The sequence below is a fragment of the Choloepus didactylus genome, chromosome 1 (assembly GCF_015220235.1).
Source record: "Choloepus didactylus isolate mChoDid1 chromosome 1, mChoDid1.pri, whole genome shotgun sequence".
NCBI classification, from domain to species: Eukaryota; Metazoa; Chordata; class Mammalia; order Pilosa; family Megalonychidae; genus Choloepus; species Choloepus didactylus.
The window spans coordinates 208,105,546-208,126,269 of NC_051307.1; the positions used below are offsets into that span (position 1 = coordinate 208,105,546).

At 41.7% G+C, this 20,724-nt stretch overlaps 1 protein-coding gene across 7 annotated transcripts in view; it reads left to right on the forward strand.

Moving 5' to 3' along the window:
* CACNA2D3 (calcium voltage-gated channel auxiliary subunit alpha2delta 3) overlaps positions 1 to 20,724 on the forward strand; it is a 1,184,653-nt gene that overhangs the window by 969,564 nt on the left and 194,365 nt on the right. For all 7 annotated transcript variants that reach the window (XR_005210766.1, XM_037798412.1, XM_037798419.1 and 4 more), the window contains 3 exons: positions 113 to 208; positions 14,393 to 14,514; positions 18,310 to 18,390. Coding sequence is in view for 6 of the 7 variants with exons in the window: in XM_037798412.1 (XP_037654340.1) it covers positions 113 to 208; positions 14,393 to 14,514; positions 18,310 to 18,390 (299 nt within the window). In the remaining variant the exon portion in view is untranslated. The remainder of the gene's footprint in view (positions 1 to 112; positions 209 to 14,392; positions 14,515 to 18,309; positions 18,391 to 20,724) is intronic.

Genomic DNA, 20,724 nt, shown 5'->3' on the forward strand with positions numbered 1-20,724 from the left:
TTTCACATTTCAAAACTGCTCTTTCATAAGACATTCCTTGAGTCTTACAATGCAAAAACCCTTTCTACTTCCTGTGTGGAAACACCCCCTGACGTCTGCTCCTCTGTTTCAGGAATTCTGATAAGGGCGTCGAGGTTGCCTTCCTTGGCACTCGCACCGGCCTCTCGAGAATCAACCTGTTTGTTGGGACTGAGCAGCTCACCAATCAGTAAGTAGGAAGGCCCCACTGCAGAGGGCCCCGAGTTCCAAACATGGGAAACTTCAAGGGAAGCTTGTTTCGTTTCTTGGTCCCGCCATTGGTAGAAACAAAACTCCAGCTGCCCCGGGCATGTTTCTTCTCTGTTCTTCTATGGGGGTCCCAGTGTGTGGGTTCACCTGTCAGTTGGCCCTTCCACAACCCTTTGTACCTCATGCTTGTTGGCTTCAGTCCACCATCCTGGAGTCCTCCCCGAACCCAGAAGGTTGTGTGGCTGCTGGGGTTGCAGCCGGAGGGAGGACAACCTCACCTTCTGACAAATGGCTTCAGGGCATTCAGCTGTGCTGCAGCTTCGCTAAGGAATTCTTGCTTGTTCTAGAGTCAGTGTTTCAAGTTTACTGTTTGTTTGTTTGTTTGTGTTTTAATAAACCTCCCTGCCTCTGCCCTTGGCCTAATGAACTGCAGAGCCTCACGCCCAGGGGTGGGCAGTGAGGTGGTACCAGGGTTTGACAATGCTTCCTCGTGCTTCCAGGGAGCTCTGGACAGACAGTCCGCAGAGGGCTGCCCAATCCATGACCCAGATGCTCTTTAAACCACTCCTCAGTTCCTGTGTCTTCATAGAGCCACAGGCATTCACTCATCAAACGTTTGACGGGAGCTGGTAGATGGTCTGAGAAGTCTTTTCTGAGCCCATTATTAAGTTTTCTCAAGTTCTTTCCTCTGAAGTGAAAGGCATAATTAGGCCAGGAATGGATAGAGTCTAAAGATTCAGTAAGTTTCAATGTGGTTTGCAAGTGTGTGGGGGAAGTTGGTAGGTTACCACAGAGCCTCACGCACTCCAAATTTCAGGGTACCAGGAGAGGAGGGGGACAACAAAGACATATGATGACCCAGTGACCGCCAGTTCAAGAGGGGTCAGCACAGCAATGGCCCACACAGCTCAAGCCCCAGTTCAGCAGGGCTGCTTGCCTGTTAGATGAGGCCCTGGCATCAACCGTATATGTTCAAGTCAGGTTTATGACAGATCGAGTCTTACGTGTTTTGGGGGCAGACTTTTAATTCCCACTCTAGGACTTCTTCCTTAGCACCTCCCTTTTATGAATTTGACTCTAGTTGCTACGTGAATTTTTTAAAAAGCCATCTTTAAGCCTTTACCCCCGAAGAATTATTTTTCCAGAGGGCAAGTTCTTCAGAAGAACTAGCGGTATCAAGATCCACATCACTTTTTCCTTTTGGGATTCAGCGAGGTGAGGCCTAGGGAGACCCAGGAATAGATTTTCTTGAACCTAAAGAGGAAGGCCATTGCCAATACTGAGACTAACGCTAACAAATAAGAGGTTACCAGAATAAAAATTAAAGGATAAAACATAGGACTGCACGACACAGTGAACCCTAGTGTAAATGATGGACTATAGTTAATAGTTAATGTACTTTGCCTATAGCCTATAGTTAATAGTATAATTATAAAGATGTCCTTTCATGAATTATAACAAATGTACCATACTAATGCAAGGTGTTAATAATAGGGTTGCACATGGGGGGGGGCAATACACCCTACTGTAAACTATGGAGTATAGTTAATAGTATAATTTTAATATTCTTTCATCAATCCTAACAGAGGTACCACACTAATGCAAAGCGTTAACAATTGGTGGGGTATATAGGAATGCTTTATTTTTAACCTGATTTTTCTGTAAACCTACAACTTCTCTAAATATAAAAAAAACTAACAAATAATAAAACCAACAATAAAATGTGGCACTTGTCTGTCTGATATCTAGGTTATCGTGACATCTTTGAAACACACTAGGAGTCTGCTCAGGAATGCCCAGGTGTACTGGGCACCTCACTGTGGCCTTCCCTCTGCTCATCTGAAAAATGAGGGTAATGATCTTGGGTTATTGTGAGGATCAAAAACAAATTAGGGAGGCGAAACTGCTTTGGAAAGTTAAAAAAGCCCCACAGGCAGGCGGGGCAAGATGGCAGACTGGTGAGCTGTAAGTTTTAGTTACTCCTCCAAAAAGTAGGTAAAAAGCCAGGAACTGCGTGGACTGGACACCACAGAGCAATCTGACTTTGGGCATACTTCATACAACACTCATGAAAATGTCGAACTGCTGAGATCAGCGAAATCTGTAAGTTTTTGCGGCCAGGGGACCCGCACCCCTCCCTGCCAGGCTCAGTCCCGTGGGAGGAGGGGCTGTCAGCTCCGGGAAGGAGAAGGGAGAACTGCAGTGGCAGCCCTTATTGGAAACTCATTCTACTGATTCATACTCCAACCATAGATAGACTGAGACCAGACACCAGAGAATCTGAGAGCTGCCAGCCCAGCAGAGAGGAGACAGGCATAGAAAAAAAAAAAAAAAACGTGAAAAACTCCAATAAAAGCAGAGGATTTTTGGAGTTCTGGTGAACACAGAAAGGGGAAGGGCGGAGATCAGGCCTTGAGGCGCATATGCAAATCCCGAAGAAAAGCTGATCTCTCTGCCCTGTGGACCTTTCCTTAATGGCCCTGGTTGCTTTGTCTATTAGCATTTCAATAACCCATTAGATCTCTGAGGAAGGCCCTTTTTTTTTTTTTTTTTTTTTTTTTTTTAAATCCTTTTTTCTTTTTCTAAAACAATTACTCTAAGAAGCCCAATACAGAAAGCTTCAAAGAATTGCAATTTGGGCACGTCAAGTCAAGAGCAGAACTAAGAGAGCTCTGAGACAAAAGGCAATAATCCAGTGGCTGAGAAAATTCACTAAACACCACAACTTCCCAAGAAAAGGGGGGTGTCTGCTCACAGCCACCATCCTGGTGGACAGGAAACACTCCTGCCCATTGCCAGCCCCATAGCCCAGAGCTGCCCCAGACAACCCAGTGTGACGGAAGTGCACACACCACAAAACTGGGCGTGGACATTAGCCTTCCCTGCAACCTCAGCTGATTGTCCCAGAGCTGGGAAGGTGGAGCAGTGTGAATTAACAAAGCCCCATTCAGCCATCATTTGAGCAGACTGGGAGCCTCCCTACACAGCCCAGAAGCCCAGAACTGCCCTGGGGGGACGGCACTCACCTGTGACATAGCACAGTCATCCCTCAACAGAGGACCCGGGGTGCACAGCCTGGAAGAGGGGCCCACTTGCAAGTCTCAGGAGCCATACGCCAATACCAAAGACTTGTGGGTCAGTGGCAGAGACAAACTGTGGCAGGACTGAACTGAAGGATTAGACTATTGCAGCAGCTTTAAAACTCAAGGATCATCAGGGAGATTTGATTGTTAGGGCCACCCCCCCCCGACTGCCCAGAAACGCGCCCCACATACAGGGCAGGCAACACCAACTACACACGCAAGCTTGGTACACCAATTGAGCCCCACAAGACTCACTCCCCCACTCACCAAAAAGGCTAAGCAGGGGAGAACTGGCTTGTGGAGAACAGGTGGCTCATGGACGCCACCTGCTGGTTAGTTAGAGAAAGTACTCCACGAAGCTGTAGATCTGATAAATTACAGATAAGGACTTCAATAGGTCTACAAACCCTAAAAGAACCCTATCAAGTTCAGGAAATGCCACGAGGCCAAAAACAACAGAAAATTATAAAGCATATGAAAAAACCAGACGATATGGATAACCCAAGCCCAAGCATCCAAATCAAAATACCAGAAGAGACACAGCACCTAGAGCAGCTACTCAAAGAACTAAAGATGAACAATGAGACCATAGTATGGGATATGAAGGAAATCGAGAAGACTCTAGAAGAGCATAAAGAAGACATTGCAAGACTAAATAAAAAAATGGATGATCTTATGGAAATTAAAGAAACTGTTGACCAAATTAAAAAGATTCTGGACACTCATAGTACAAGACTAGAGGAAGTTGAACAACGAATCAGTGACCTGGAAGATGACAGAATGGAAAATGAAAGCATAAAAGAAAGAATGGGGAAAAAAATTGAAAAAATCGAAATGGACCTCAGGGATATGATAGAAAATATGAAACGTCCAAATATAAGACTCATTGGTGTCCCAGAAGGGGAAGAAAAGGGTAAAGGTCTAGGAAGAGTATTCAAAGAAATTGTTGGGGAAAACTTCCCAAATCTTCAAAACAACATAAATACACAAATCATAAATGCTCAGCGAACCCCAAATAGAATAAATCCAAATAAACCCACTCCGAGACATATACTGATCACACTGTCAAACACAGAAGAGAAGGAGCAAGTTCTGAAAGCAGCAAGAGAAAAGCAATTCACCACATACAAAGGAAACAGCATAAGACTAAGTAGTGACTACTCAGCAGCCACCATGGAGGCGAGAAGGCAGTGGCACGATATATTTAAAATTCTGAGTGAGAAAAATTTCCAGCCAAGAATACTTTATCCAGCAAAGCTCTCCTTCAAATTTGAGGGAGAGCTTAAATTTTTCACAGACAAACAAATGCTGAGAGAATTTGCTAACAAGAGACCTGCCCTACTGGAGATACTAAAGGGAGCCCTACAGACAGAGAAACAAAGACAGGACAGAGAGACTTGGAGAAAGGTTCAGTACTAAAGAGATTCGGTATGGGTACAATAAAGGATATTAATAGAGAGAGGGAAAAATATGGCAAACATAAACCAAAGTATAAGATGGCCGATTCAAGAAATGCCGTCACGGTTATAACGTTGAATGTAAATGGATTAAACTCCCCAATTAAAAGATATAGATTTGCAGAATGGATCAAAAAAAAATGAACCATCAATATGTTGCATACAAGAGACTCATCTTAGACACAGGGACACAAAGAAACTGAAAGTGAAAGGATGGAAAAAAATATTTCATGCAAGCTACAGCCAAAAGAAAGCAGGTGTAGCAATATTAATCTCAGATAAAATAGACTTCAAATGCAGGGATGTTTTGAGAGACAAAGAAGGCCACTACATACTAATAAAAGGGGCAATTCAGCAAGAAGAAATAACAATCGTAAATGTCTATGCACCCAATCAAGGTGCCACAAAATACATGAGAGAAACACTGGCAAAACTAAAGGAAGCAATTGATGTTTCCACAATAATTGTGGGAGACTTCAACACATCACTCTCTCCTATAGATAGATCAACCAGACAGAAGACCAATAAGGAAATTGAAAACCTAAACAATCTGATAAATGAATTAGATTTAACAGACATTTACAGGACATTACATCCCAAATCACCAGGATACACATACTTTTCTAGTGCTCACGGAACTTTCTCCAGAATAGATCATATGCTGGGACATAAAACAAGCCTCAATAAATTTAAAAAGATTGAAATTATTCAAAGCACATTCTCTGACCACAATGGAATACAATAGAAGTCAATAACCATCAGAGACTTAGAAAATTCACAAATACCTGGAGGTTAAACAACACACTCCTAAACAATCAGTGGGTTAAAGAAGAAATAGCAAGAGAAATTGCTAAATATATAGAGACGAATGAAAATGAGAACACAACATACCAAAACCTATGGGATGCAGCAAAAGCAGTGCTAAGGGGGAAATTTATAGCACTAAACGCATATATTAAAAAGGAAGAAAGAGCCAAAATCAAAGAACTAATGGATCAACTGAAGAAGCTAGAAAATGAACAGCAAACCAATCCTAAACCAAGTAGAAGAAAAGAAATAACAAGGATTAAAGCAGAAATAAATGACATCGAGAACAAAAAAAACAATAGAGAGGATAAATATCACCAAAAGTTGGTTCTTTGAGATCAACAAGATTGACAAGCCCCTAGCTAGACTGACAAAATCAAAAAGAGAGAAGACCCATATAAACAAAATAATGAATGAAAAGGTGACATAACTGCAGATCCTGAAGAAATTAAAAAAATTATAAGAGGATACTATGAACAACTGTATGGCAACAAACTGGATAATGTAGAAGAAATGGACAATTTCCTGGAAACATATGAACAACCTAGACTGACCAGAGAAGAAATAGAAGACCTCAACCAACCCATCACAAGCAAAGAGATCCAATCAGTCATCAAAAATCTTCCCACAAATAAATGCCCAGGGCCAGATGGCTTCACAGGGGAATTCTACCAAACTTTCCAGAAAGAACTGACACCAATCTTACTCAAACTCTTTCAAAACATTGAAGAAAATGGAACACTACCTAACTCATTTTATGAAGCTAACATCAATCTAATACCAAAACCAGGCAAAGATGCTACAAAAAAGGAAAACTACCAGCCAATCTCCCTAATGAATATAGATGCAAAAATCCTCAACAAAATACTTGCAAATCGAATCCAAAGACACATTAAAAAATCATACACCATGACCAAGTGGGGTTCATTCCAGGCATGCAAGGATGGTTCAACATAAGAAAATCAATCAATGTATTACAACACATTAAAAACTCGAAAGGGAAAAATCAATTGATCATCTCAATAGATGCTGAAAAAGCATTTGACAAAATCCAACATCCCTTTTTGATAAAAACACTTCAAAAGGTAGGAATTGAAGGAAACTTCCTCAACATGATAAAGAGCATATATGAAAAACCCACAGCCAGCATAGTACTCAATGGTGAGAGACTCAAAGCCTTCCCTCTAAGATCAGGAACAAGACAAGGATGCCCGCTGTCACCACTGTTATTCAACATTGTGCTGGAAGTGCTAGCCAGGGCAATCCGGCAAGACAAAGAAATAAAAGGCATCCAAATTGGAAAAGAAGAAGTAAAACTGTCATTGTTTGCAGATGATATGATCTTATATCTAGAAAACCCTGAGAAATCAACGATACACCTACTAGAGCTAATAAACAAATTTAGCAAAGTAACGGGATACAAGGTTAATGCACATAAGTCAGTAATGTTTCTATATGCTAGAAATGAACAAACTGAAGAGACACTCAAGAAAAAGATACCATTTTCAATAGCAACTAAAAAAATCAAGTACCTAGGAATCAACTTAACCAAAGATGTAAAAGACCTATACAAAGAAAACTACATAACTCTACTAAAAGAAATAGAAGGGGACCTTAAAAGATGGAAAAATATTCCATGTTCATGGATAGGAAGGCTAAATGTCATTAAGATGTCAATTCTACCCAAACTCATCTACAGATTCAATGTAATCCCAATCAAAATTCCAACAACCTACTTTGCAGACTTGGAAAAGCTAGTTATCAAATTTATTTGGAAAGGGAAGATGCCTCGAATTGCTAAAGACACTCTAAAAAAGAAAAACGAAGTGGGAGGACTTACACTCCCTGACTTTGAAGCTTATTATAAAGCCACAGTTGCCAAAACAGCATGGTACTGGCACAAAGATAGACTTATAGATCAATGGAATCGAATTGAGAATTCAGAGATAGACCCTCAGATCTATGGCCGACTGATCTTTGATAAGGCCCCCAAAGTCACTGAACTGAGCCATAAAGGTCTTTTCAAGAAATGGGGCTGGGAGAGTTGGATATCCATATCCAAAAGAATGAAAGAGGACCCCTACCTCACCCCCTACACAAAAATTAACTCAAAATGGACCAAAGATCTCAATATAAAAGAAAGTACCATAAAACTCCTAGAAGATAATGTAGGAAAACATCTTCAAGACCTTGTATTAGGCGGCCACTTCCTAGACTTTACACCCAAAGCACAAGCAACAAAAGAGAAAATAGATAAATGGGAACACCTCAACCTTAGAAGTTTCTGCACCTCAAAGGAATTTCTCAAAAAGGTAAAGAGGCAGCCAACTCAATGGGAAAAAATTTTTGGAAACCATGTATCTGACAAAAGACTGATATCTTGCATATATAAAGAAATCCTACAACTCAATGACAATAGTACAGACAGCCCAATTATAAAATGGGCAAAAGATATGAAAAGACAGTTCTCTGAAGAGGAAATACAAATGGCCAAGAAACACATGAAAAAATGTTCAGCTTCACTAGCTATTAGAGAGATGCAAATTAAGACCACAGAGAGATACCATCTAACACCGGTTAGAATGGCTGCCATTAAACAAACAGGAAACTACGAATGCTGGAGGGGATGTGGAGAAATTGGAACTCTTATTCATTGTTGGTGGGACTGTATAATGGTTCAGCCACTCTGGAAGTCAGTCTGGCAGTTCCTTAGAAAACTAGATATAGAGCTACCATTCGATCCAGCGATTGCACTTCTCGGTATATACCCGGAAGATCGGAAAGCAGTGACACGAACAGATATCTGCACGCCAATGTTCATAGCAGCATTATTCACAATTGCCAAGAGATGGAAACAACCCAAATGTCCTTCAACAGATGAGTGGATAAATAAAATGTGGTATATACACACGATGGAATACTACGCGGCAGTAAGAAGGAACGATCTCGTGAAACATATGACAACATGGATGAACCTTGAAGACATAATGCTGAGCGAAATAAGCCAGGCACAAAAAGAGAAATATTATATGCTACCACTAATGTGAACTTTGAAAAATGTAAAACAAATGGTTTATAATGTAGAATGTAGGGGAACTAGCAGTAGAGAGCAATTAAGGAAGGGGGAACAATAATCCAGGAAGAACAGATAAGCTATTTAACGTTGTGGGATGCCCAGAAATGACTATGGTCTGTTAATTTCTGATGGTTGTAGTAGGAACAAGTTCACTGAAATGTTGCTATATTATGTAACTTTCTTGGGGTAAAGTAGGAACATGTTGGAAGTTAAGCAGTTATCTTAGGTTAGTTGTCTTTTTCTTACTCCCTTGTTATGGTCTCTTTGAAATGTTCTTTTATTGTATGTTTGTTTTCTTTTTAATTTTTTTTTTCATACAGGTGATTTGAAAAAAGAAGGGAAAGTTAAAAAAAAAAAAAAAAAAAAAAAAAAGAAAAAAGAAAAAAAAGGGGAAAAAAAAAAAAAAAAAAGATGTAGTGCCCCCTTGAGGAGCCTGTGGAGAATGCAGGGGTATTCGCCTACCCCACCTCCATGGTTGCTAACATGACCACAGACATAGGGGACTGGTGATTTGATGGGTTGAGCCCTCTACCATAAGTTTTACCCTTAGGAAGACGGTTGCTGCAAAGGAGAGGCTAGGCCTCCCTGTATTTGTGCCTAAGAGTCTCCTCCTGAATGCCTCTTTGTTGCTCAGATGTGGCCCTCTCTCTCTGGCTAAGCCAACTTGAAAGGTGAAATCACTGCCCTCCCCCCTACGTGGGATCAGACACCCAGGGAAGTGAATCTCCCTGGCAATGTGGAATATGACTCCCAGGGAGGAATGTAGACCTGGCACCGTGGGACGGAGAACATCTTCTTGACCAAAAGGGGGATGTGAAAGGAAATGAAATAAGCTTCAGTGGCAGAGAGATTCCAAAAGGAGCCGAGAGGTCACTCTGGTGGGCACTCTTATGCACACTTTAGACAACCCTTTTTAGGTTCTAAAGAATTGGGGTAGCTGGTGGTGGATACCTGAAACTATCAAACTACAACCCAGAACCCATGAATCTCGAAGACAGTTGTATAAAAATGTAGCTTATGAGGGGTGACAATGGGATTGGGAAAGCCATAAGGACCAAACACCACTTTGTCTAGTTTATGGATGGATGTGTAGAAAAGTAGGGGAGGGAAACAGACAGACAAAGGTACCCAGTGTTCTTTTTTACTTCAATTGCTCTTTTTCACTCTAATTATTATTCTTGTTATTTTTGTGTGTGTGCTAATGAAGGTGTCAGGGATTGATTTAGGTGATGAATGTACAACTATGTAATGGTACTGTAAACAATCGAAAGTACAATTTGTTTTGTATGACTGCGTGGTATGTGAATATATCTCAATAAAATGATGATTTAAAAAAAAAAAAAAAAAAAAAAAAAAAAAAATAGAGGGAATGTTAAAAAAAAAAAAAAAAAAAACAAGGAAAAAAAAAAAAAAAGATGTAGTGCCCCCTTGAGGAGCCTGTGGAGAATGCAGGGGTATTCGCCTACCCCACCTCCATGGTTGCTAACATCACCACAGACATAGGGGACTGGTGTTTTGATGGGTTGAGCCCTCTACCATAAGTTTTACCCTTGGGAAGATGGTTGCTGCAAAGGAGAGGCTAGGCCTCCCTATATTTGTGCCTAAGAGTCTCCTCCTGAATGCCTCTTTGTTGCTCAGATGTGGCCCTCTCTCTCTGGCTAAGCCAACTTGAAAGGTGAAATCACTGCCTTCCCCCCTACGTGGGATCAGACACCCAGGGGAGTGAGTCTCCCTGGCAATGTGGAATATGACCCCCGGGGAGGAATGTAGACCCGGCATCGTGGGACGGAGAACATCTTCTTGACCAAAAGGGGGATGTGAAAGGAAATGAAATAAGCTTCAGTGGCAGAGAGATTCCAAAACGAGCCAAGAGATCACTCTGGTGGGCACTCTTACGCACACTTTAGACAACCCTTTTTAGGTTCTAAAGAATTGGGGTAGCTGGTGGTGGATACCTGGAACTATCAAACTACAACCCAGAACCCATGAATCTCGAAGACAGTTGTATAAAAATGTAGCTTGTGAGGGGTGACAATGGGATTGGGAAAGCCATAAGGACCAAACTCCACTTTGTCTAGTTTATGGATGGATGTGTAGAAAAGTAGGGGAAGGAAACAAACAGACAAAGGTACCCAGTGTTCTTTTTTACTTCAATTGCTCTTTTTCACTCTAATTATTATTCTTGTTATTTTTGTGTGTGTGCTAATGAAGGTATCAGGGATTGATTTAGGTGATGAATGTACAACTATGTAATGGTACTGTAAACAATCGAAAGTACGATTTGTTTTGTATGTCTGCGTGGTATGTGAATATATCTCAATAAAATGATTAAAAAAAATAAAATTAAATTAAAAAAAAAAAAAAAAGCCCCACAATTATGTGTTTTATGCCCAGTGTTATCACCGCGACCCAGAGTGGGTACCCCGTGAATGTCTGGATGGAGAAGTGATCCTGCTGCCTTCAGGAGACTCATTTCATTGGCCCATACAGAGGCACCTTAACAACTACTGTTTTAGGGTCTTTTACTCACCACTGTCCCTCCCATCAAATGTTATTCACTGAGACCCAACTATTTTTATACGCTCTCTTAGCCAGGGCTGGAAAGCTTTTAGAATTTCTGACTTTATTTTTTTGACCAAGGCATGCAAGGAAAAGCTTCAAGTATTGGGAAAAGTACTAGATAATATAAAGGTCCCATCCCAGAGCTAACTTGTCCTGTGTCTGCTTCCTACACTGAGATCGCCTCTCCTGCCCCAACCACCTGCATCCGGAAGCAGGTCAGTTATAACTCATGGCCTCAGCGACCCACCGCCCGTCATCCCCAATGTCCACAGTAGGGTCTCTGCCTCCGGTTGCCCTCCTGTGTCACCACACGTAGAGCACCCAGTGATGTCACCCTTTCCGGCATGTATCCTGGTCGCCAAACCAGTCCAGGTGCAAGAGATGACCATTAGAACCTCAGAGAATGAAGGAAACTGTTGGGCTTTAATAACCCATATATTTGTTGAAGCCCATTTTCTGTTTACATGGCCCTTTCACATAGAGTGTTAGGTAATTCTGACAGTATCCGGTGAGGTACAGTATTATTTCTATTTTGTAGATGAGTAAATGGAGGCACAGAGACTCAAGGTCACCCAGCTCTGCCCCAAATTTACATAATCTGTTGTACACACCACAACAGCCTCTAGTCCCCAGAAGTAGGCTTCCCTCTTACCCAGAAGGCTCTTTTCTACCTGAACAACATTTTTAGGATTCTGCAAAATCAGGTCTCTCCTCCCTACTTCCTCCTGAATCACTGCTTAATGGTTGGCAGTGGCCTCCAGGGTTTCCCAGCAACACAAGCCTTTCACATTAACACCAGAACTAGTGGAGATCAAGTGTTGCAGGCTCTTGCTTGCTGCCCTGTGCCAGCATAGTCCCAGGCAACAGGCAACAGGACACTGGATACCCAGCTATGCAGTATTTAATACCTGTCACATCCCCATCCCCAAAGCCTGAATGCCACCATCCATCTAAGTGAGGAGCACCTCACATTTTCTATCCAAGTCCCATGTACTGTGACTCTGGACAAAGGCTACCTTTCTTCACCATTCACTGCTGCGTGGAAAGGGCACCTTCTCCCCTGGGGTTGTACTCCTCTCACCTCTGGACAGAACTGACATGGGTAAAAATGGCTTCTGCTCAGCTGAGGCTGTGGCCCTGGTCCATTCATCCTGCCTAGGCTGAGCAGCAGAGGTTCCTTAGCACACCTGTCCAAGTCAGGCTTATAAAGAATCTCATATATAAAGAAAAAATAAAAGAAAAAAAGGGGGAAATTTCAATATGTATGGAACTAGATGATTTTAAGATCAGAAAACATTACCACTGAATATAGCAGTGCCAAGAGGGGCTTGTCTGTCACATTCAGCTTGGGAGTCCTTTTCTTGAGCATTCTGAATAGTGCAGGGCTCTCTATACCCTTTCAATCCCATTAATGACTGCCAAGTCAACCTTCTGAATGAAAGCCAACTGCTTTGCCATATGAAAAAAAAAAAGAAAAAACAACTTTAATTTCTGGAGCATCTTTACATTGCTGAGTGTCAGTAAACAAGAGTAGGTGACAGTGTCAGACCATTTTTGATCTACTCTGACCAGTTCGAGGTAGCACAAATGTAATAGGAATATTAGCAGAGTAGAGCATCAATGTAAGAAGGTGGCCATGCTGGTGGGGGTTTTGAAAGAATTGGGAAATATTATCTAGAAAAGACATAGGAAATTGTTTTTAATTCTTGAAGAACTTAACAACTTGTGATCATTAAGTGTACAGTGAAGGCCTGCTGAGTGCCAGGCCCTGGGGATACTTGGAAGGATAGGGTCTGCTCACAGAGAGGAATCAGGACATGCTGGTAAAAGTTCCAGGGAGGTAGATCCCAGTGCCATGTAAGGACTTTGAGAGGTGTCTCTGTTAGCATGGGCTTCCTCTCCATCTTTGGAAGGGGTCAAGGGATCACTGGTTGTCCATGCCCTGCAATTAAAGAATGCTTTCCTGAATTGGATGCCAATTTCAATTAGTTACTAATAACCAGCAAATTACAACTTAACATATAAATGTGACCATTCCCAACAAAAATAGAATATTTGAGTATTTCTCACCACAGTCTATCTGATCCAACTCTGTGCTACAAACGACTGAATTGAAAGTGGTGCCATCTCTGGTGTGACTGATGGCCTTTTCGCAATGTACACATTGTTCCCTGATTGGTCTCCTTTCCTGAATGTCTCTGCAGGGTGTGGACTAGCCAGTCATTTTCTAGCCCTGAGTTGTACCGTAACAATCAAGTTGGGGCACTTAGGTGGTGGAGAGTAAAATGTGACTCTTCAGAGGTAAATCAAATCAACCAACACTCACTAGGATTTCAGTATAAGTTTAAGCTGGAGAGATACACAGAAATGTGAAGAAAAGCTCTGTCCTCAAAGATCTTGGGAAGCTTGGGAGTGGGTACATGACAAGTGTGCAGATAAGGCCAAGGAAAGAGAAAGCCATGTGAGAGGGCCCCAGGCTGTGGGGACCCAGAAAGGGGGTAACTTGCGTGTGGCTTTGTGCATTTATGTGGTATGCAGTACTGAGGTGCACTTGAAACAAGAATGATTTGAGTGGAACAAATGGGGAGGAGAATGCATATGGCCTTTCGGACAGAAGGAAGCACCATGAGCAAAAGTCAGGAAGATGGGAGAGGGCAAGGGATTTCCAGAAGGGACCATGAGCAATCCTGTTTGGCTGGAGCAGAGGTGGATACATGAAGAAGGGAACAAAGTTTCCGACAGAGTACGCTTTCACCCTTTTATACTTTTTTCTACGAAGGCTGCAATATGCTTAAGCAGTTGATCCTCCCAAGGGATATGTGCATGTGTATGTGTTTTAGACAAGACAATGACTTCTGTTTGAAAGGAACCACCCATTGGTCTTCTGATATGATTTTTGGAGGCTTTGCTTGCTTTCTCCAGATTTTAAGGATTAGTTCACTAGATATAATAAGAAAAATAATTTCACCCACTTGGAATCTACTACCAGAGCACTACAAGATATTTTTAAATAATCTGGGGTGTCAAATTTTGATCCAGGTCCCCTTTGTACTGGGAAAGGCAGGTTGAGACTTTAAAAGCCAAGACTGGGTTTATCTGAAAAAAGCCTGTTGGGATGCACAGGTGTCCTTTTCCTTGCTGAGTGGTGTGATACTCTTCTTAATCCTTTTCATTTCAAGGGACTTCCTGAAAGCTGGAGACAAGGAGAACATTTTCAACGCAGACCATTTCCCTCTCTGGTACCGAAGAGCCGCCGAGCAGATTCCAGGCAGCTTTGTCTACTCGATCCCGTTCAGCACAGGTGGGTGCTCTTGTTGGAGGAATCGGGGGTGGGGGTGGGCTGCTCTGTCTGGTCCCGCTAGCCTGGGCCATGTGTGCAGAAGGGAAGGGCTGGGGAAGGGAGGGAGCTCCCTGAATAGTTGGGAAGCCAAGTTCAGCCTTCAGAGCCAATGCCAAATATTGGGTCAATGCTGAAGCAGTGAACCTGTTCCATAAGTGTAACAGCCCAAAATAAAATGAAGGTTTTTGTCTAATGAAACTGGGCAAAGAGCGTTTTGAGAAGCAGGACTGATATTTTGTACCCCATGGAATTTGAATGTAAGCATCTCAGTAGTTTTTTTTGTTTGTTTGTTTGTTTGTTATTTAATGTTTTCGTGGACCCACTTAGAGAAAGTTAAGGCAGGCGTAATCCTTTGCTAGAGTCTTCAACAAGTCACATCACTTCAGAGGCCTACAATTCCCTTCTGAACTGAGTTAGTTTAAATTGGTATGCAGGCAAAGGACTAAGACACCTGTAACCTGTGCTCACCATGACAGGCAAGTAGCTGATGATTTTTCCAGTCCTAAGATTTTATAGTGTTACGAAAAAAATTAAGGTGATCTCCCTTCAAAAAGAACTCAGTGCATTCTTATTTCAGCCAGTTTTAGAAGCAAAACAAGCTGGAAATGATTTTCAATCAGACTTGGCTTTACTTTCTCTCACACATCTGATATTTTCAGTGCTCATTATGTATAAGGCCTATCCTGGGTTTTCCAGAAACTTCAGAGATGAATGGGACCTGGTTCTCTAAACTTAGATTGCTCTGGACAGTTCAGTCTATAGTTATATTTTGTATTAGGGCCTTTTGTATCCGTCTCTTGGTAGCATTATTAACTTAACCCTAAGGGGGGTGAGGGGGATCTCCAGAGCTCTGTGAGGAGTATCTTCTCCCTGGGTCTTAATGCTTTATCATTTCCCTGCTAAAGACATTTTCAGAAAGAACACTTTTGAAGTTCACAGAAAACATGACAAGAGTTGACTGATAATAAGTTGAATGGGTTCATGAGGAAGAGGTTCCCTCACTCGTAAAGATATTCAAGAAAAGTCCAGATATAGTTAAAGTAATTCCCTTACTAAGTGATATTTCAGACTAGGTAATCTATTAGGTCCCTTTTAGGTTTAAGAATCTTTGAGTCTATGTTCCTTTGCTGATTAGGCCTATGTGTATGCATGCCCATACACGTGTATCCATTCTCAAATATAAATTTCCAGGTGACTGAGACCTCTTTCTTTACATTTATCCGAATCACACTTTATTGCTGAAAATACATACAAAGAGGTAGTGGACTTTCTCATTCTGCTGCTCACCTATCAATAATATCTTCCATCAAGCAATCTCAAGGAAGTTCCTTCTTCACATCCTCTAAAGAAAAATTAGAACTTGTGATCTGGCTGAGAATCATCAAGTTACCCTTTTGTGACATGGTGGCTTTTGCCCAAAGCTGAACAGGGAGGAGAAGCCATGGGAGATGAGGGCATTCCCCAAAACTGTTTTGTGTATAGGATGGTCCTCATACCAATTAGTTTTGTTATTATTCACTGTTTTTCCTACATAGTATAACGTCTGGGAAAGACAAATTCTGATTAATTAAAGTTGTTTTTGAGTTGTTATTTTGGTAAATGGAGTTTTCATTGCATTTCCAATTTCATCATAAAATGAAAGGAAATTTACCTTATTCACAGTAAAGTTATGGATGACACAACATCCTGGGAGATTTGACAGCCCCTTTTGATTCTTGGAAAATATTAAAACTCATCAAGTGAAATTTGTTGTTATGGAGCTTGCTCTCATTTTCTCTACACACTGGAGAAACTGGTTTTTATTCCTGCTTAGACTTGGACCAGGAGGAAATTCTTAATTGCTTTGGTCATAAGTACATTCAAATTCAGGTCTGCCTTTTCCCTGCGTCACAATTCAATTGGATTCTATTCAACTCACATTCAATGAGCACCTTTTATAAGCCAGGCCCTGGACTAACAATTATTAACTACAGCGTTCAAAATTCATACTCAGCAGCTTTTAATTCATAGGGGTTGGATCCATTGTTAGTAATTGGAAATCTCTTAACACTAATACCATATTGTTACCATATTAATGGAGTAAGGGTTGCATTCCAGCTCTATCTCTGTTTAGAATTGTTTGGCTCAGAAAAACTAGGCTTGAAATCAGAATTTTATAGATCAGTAAAAATTTAACCAAGTCAAATATGAGACCAAGGGAAGAGATATCTATTTGGTACAGGATCTAAATTTTCTAAACGGTACAACTCTACAGTCGATTTGTTCAAACACCACAATTGCATGGAACTTTGAATAGGAATTGAGATACGGTAGGTTAGTATAGGCTGGAGTGAAATAGTGAGACATCCCAGAGTAATTTGGGCAGATAATAAAATATATTTACAGCCTCCCCCTCCCCAGCCCCGAGGATCTGGGGGAAGGTGCGGATGTGTTGGACATCCTCACCTGGACTGGTGTTGATGTTGTCACAAACATTGGGACTGGCGGTTTGATGTGCTGAGCGCTTAATCATGGGACTTACCCTTATGAAGCTCGTTACCGCAATGGAGAGTCTAAACTTGCATGTAATTGTGCCTAAGAGTCTCCCCCTGAGTACCTCTTTGTTGCTCAGATGTGGCCCTCTCTCTCTCTAACTGAGCCATCTCGACAGGTGAACTCGCTGCCCTCCCCCCTACGTGGGACCCAACTCCCAGGGTTGTAAATCTCCCTGGCAATGCTGAATATGACTCCCGGGGATGAATGTGGACCCGGCATCGTGGGACTGAGAGTATCTTCTTGACCAAAAGGGGGATGCAAAATGAGACGAAATAGTTTCAGTGGCTGAGAGATTTCAAATGGAGTCGAGAGGTCACTCTGGTGGACATTCTTATGCACTATATAGATAACACCTCTTAGGTTTTAATGTATTGGAATAGCTAGAAGTAAATACCTGAAACTACCAAACTCCAACCCAGCAGTCTGGACTCCTGAAGACAATTATATAATAATGTAGACTACAAGGGGTGACAGTGTGATTGTGAAGACCTTGTGAATCACACCCCCTTTATCTAGTGTATGGATGAGTACAAAAATGGGGATAAAAACTAAAGGACAAATGGGGTGGGATGGGAGGATGATTTGGGTGTTCTTTTTTCACTTTTATTTTCTATTCTTGTTCTGGTTCTTTCCTGATGTAAGGAAAATGTTCAGAGATAGATTGTGGTGATGAACGCATAACTATGTTATCATACTGTGGACAGTGGATTGTATACCATGGATGATTGTATGGTGTGTGAATGTATTTCAATAAAACTGAATTTAATTAAAAAAAAAAAGTTTCAACGAGTCAAAGCTAAAGCTCCCAACTCATTAAATAATTTCAAAGTTCATCTCATACAGCTCACTCTGGCTATATTTAGAGAACCAATATAAATATGATTGCTGACACATGTAAACACTGCAGTTAGTAACCACGAACTTCCGACAATGTGGTTCCTCCATGGGCGGTCAGTAATTTCAAAGTGAAGAGGCTGGACCTTCCCCTCACGGGTAGTCAGCGCTCCGTGCATTGGCTCTTTAAGCTGAGAGGACTGGCTATGTGGGACTAATGGCCTAACAGACTTAGCAGATCTCCCACAGCCCAGATTTCCTGGGGTTCTGGGAACCAAGCCCCAGCACAATTTGCCAAATTGGTGACTGTTGGCCAATACAGTTGCTCTCTTAATGGGTATATTGTAACTATTTCCATTTTTGTCATGGTGGTTTCACTTCTTACAGGAACAGTCAACAAAAGCAATGTGGTGACAGCAAGCACCTCCATCCAGCTCCTGGATGAGCGGAAATCTCCCGTAGTGGCAGGTAAAAGATTTTGATCAAAGAATATAAAGTAAACATGGCATCCATTCCTTTGGCCAGTCAACTACTTTTATATAGCATGTTTTTTTCTCCAGAAAATAGGTGTTGAAAGGAAAACAAAAATTAAAAATTGCTTCCTCCTCAGCTCAGTGTCATCTCCTTTAAACCAAGACTCACAGCTGGTTGTGTTTGATGTGAGAACAGAACTCTTTCCCTGGATTGTTGTTCTTAAACAGTTTAAGAACAAGGAATGTCATTGATGTGATGGTGTTGTTCTCATTGCATCATTTTAGGTGGCAGTTTGTCCCATGAGTGATGATGTTCATTTTGATCACTTAATTTAGGTGGTATCTGCCAGTCTTCCCCACTGGAAAGTTACTCTTTTTCCCTTTGTAACTAATAATTTGGAGACATCCTTTTTCTCATCAATATTTCAATTTTTTCATTTATTTCTTTACATCATTTTGGCCTCATGTTTTTCTGTTGTATTCAGTGGGTCATATAACTTATTACTCTCATTTTTTATTTTGATGCTCAAATTGTCCCAGATTTGACCAATGGGAGACCATTCAACCTGGCTTTAAGGACTTTGCTGGTATGTGCACAGAAAAATTTCTTGACAGTAAGCATGCTCATTTAAAGTGAGCTCTAGATCACCAACTTCTGTATTATTAGGATAACAGTAGGCATGCAAGGAAATGGTGGGACTGTGTTAGGCAAACGCAAGCTGAAATGTGCCCTGCTCTGTTGAGGCTGAGATTTTCATCACCCTAATCTCCCTGGGGAGTTAAGAGTTAGATGTATCTGCAGGTGCTAGGTTTGGGACCAGGAGAAAGACAAAACATTTTACAAGTGAGAGACTCAAATTCAGAGAAGCCCTATCTCTAGTTTGCCCCACCTCTCAGGATGAGGCCTTTCATTGATGGGATATGGCCAAAAGGGCCATAAAATGTCGCAAGTCCTCCCTTGAGGACAGTTGCTAACAAAAATGGGGTCAAAGGCAGGGTCTGGCACATAGACTATTTTTGGTAAAAGATTATTGGATCCATTGGTTGATGGATGGGTGGTACCCTCCAAGGACCAATATCATGATATTGGTTGGATTTACCAAAATGAGTCATTTTTTGTTCAGGCAGCTTCCCTCAATAAATATACCTTCGGGTGACTTTGAACATCAACTTCTGTGTTTTCATGCACTGAATAGTGTGAGAAGGAAGACAAGCGTGTTTGAAGTGGTCGTTCTCTGGCTAGCAAATACTGCTTTTTCTCCCCACTTTATTTCTGACTTAGCCAAATGCATCATAATTTTATTTGTAGGGATTGAAATATTTGGGGACTTTTACCATGGTTATTCCTGGCTTATGGGATGTGGGAAGGAAGACAGTCTTATGTATTTGACCTGCAGCTCATCGTGAACTAGGCAGACCTATAATTAATTGGCCAAGAGATACGGACTCTGAGGGTTCACAGCTGTTGTCTTTAAATTTTGTCACTTAGTATCTCATGTTCCTTGAGGAAAGTGGAAAACACGATCATTTAATGAAGAGAGATTTATTTTTGCTTAAGGGAGGTCAGACTTGCTCCAGGCAGACCCAGCCAGCTATTATGGAGGCATGTTATCTTGCTGGAGCTGGGGCCAAATGCAGCAGCTGTCAAGGACATGGTCTGGGCAAAGCTGTCTGTTGGAAATTTCTTTTTAAAACCGTCTCCATGGGTTTCTTGTTCAGTAGTCGTGAAGGATGCTCTGGGTTGGTCTTGCCTGTATTGGCTTGAAGGTCACTGTGTCCATCGCAGCCACCTCTGTCCTAGTTTAATAACCATACTCAAATGGTTAAAAATGCCTTACATTTCATAAATGCCTATTTGACCGAGTACAAGTGAAGCATGAACACAGCCTGGACACTGTGTGTAGTGGGTTGAAGAGTGTCCCCTCAAAATTCACATCCCCTCAGAATCTGTGATGTTACTTATTCATAAGGTCTTTGCAGAAATAAACAACTTACATGAGACAGACCCTACACCCACTGACTGATGTCCTTATAAAGAGAGGGAGATTTGGAGACAGAGACAATTAGGGAAGGCTATGTGCAGACACAGAGGCGGAGATTGGAGGGATGCAGCTACAAGCCAAGAAATGTCAAGGAACACCAAGGACTGCTTGGAAAAGCCACCAGAAGCTGGGAGGAGGCAAGGAAGGCTTCTCCCCTAGAAACTTCAGAGGGAGAATGGCCCTGTGACACGATTTCAGACCTCCTAGCCCCCAGAACTGGGAGAGAATAAATTTCTGTTGTGTAAGACACCTCGTTTGTGGTCATTCATTATGGCAGCCCTAGGAAA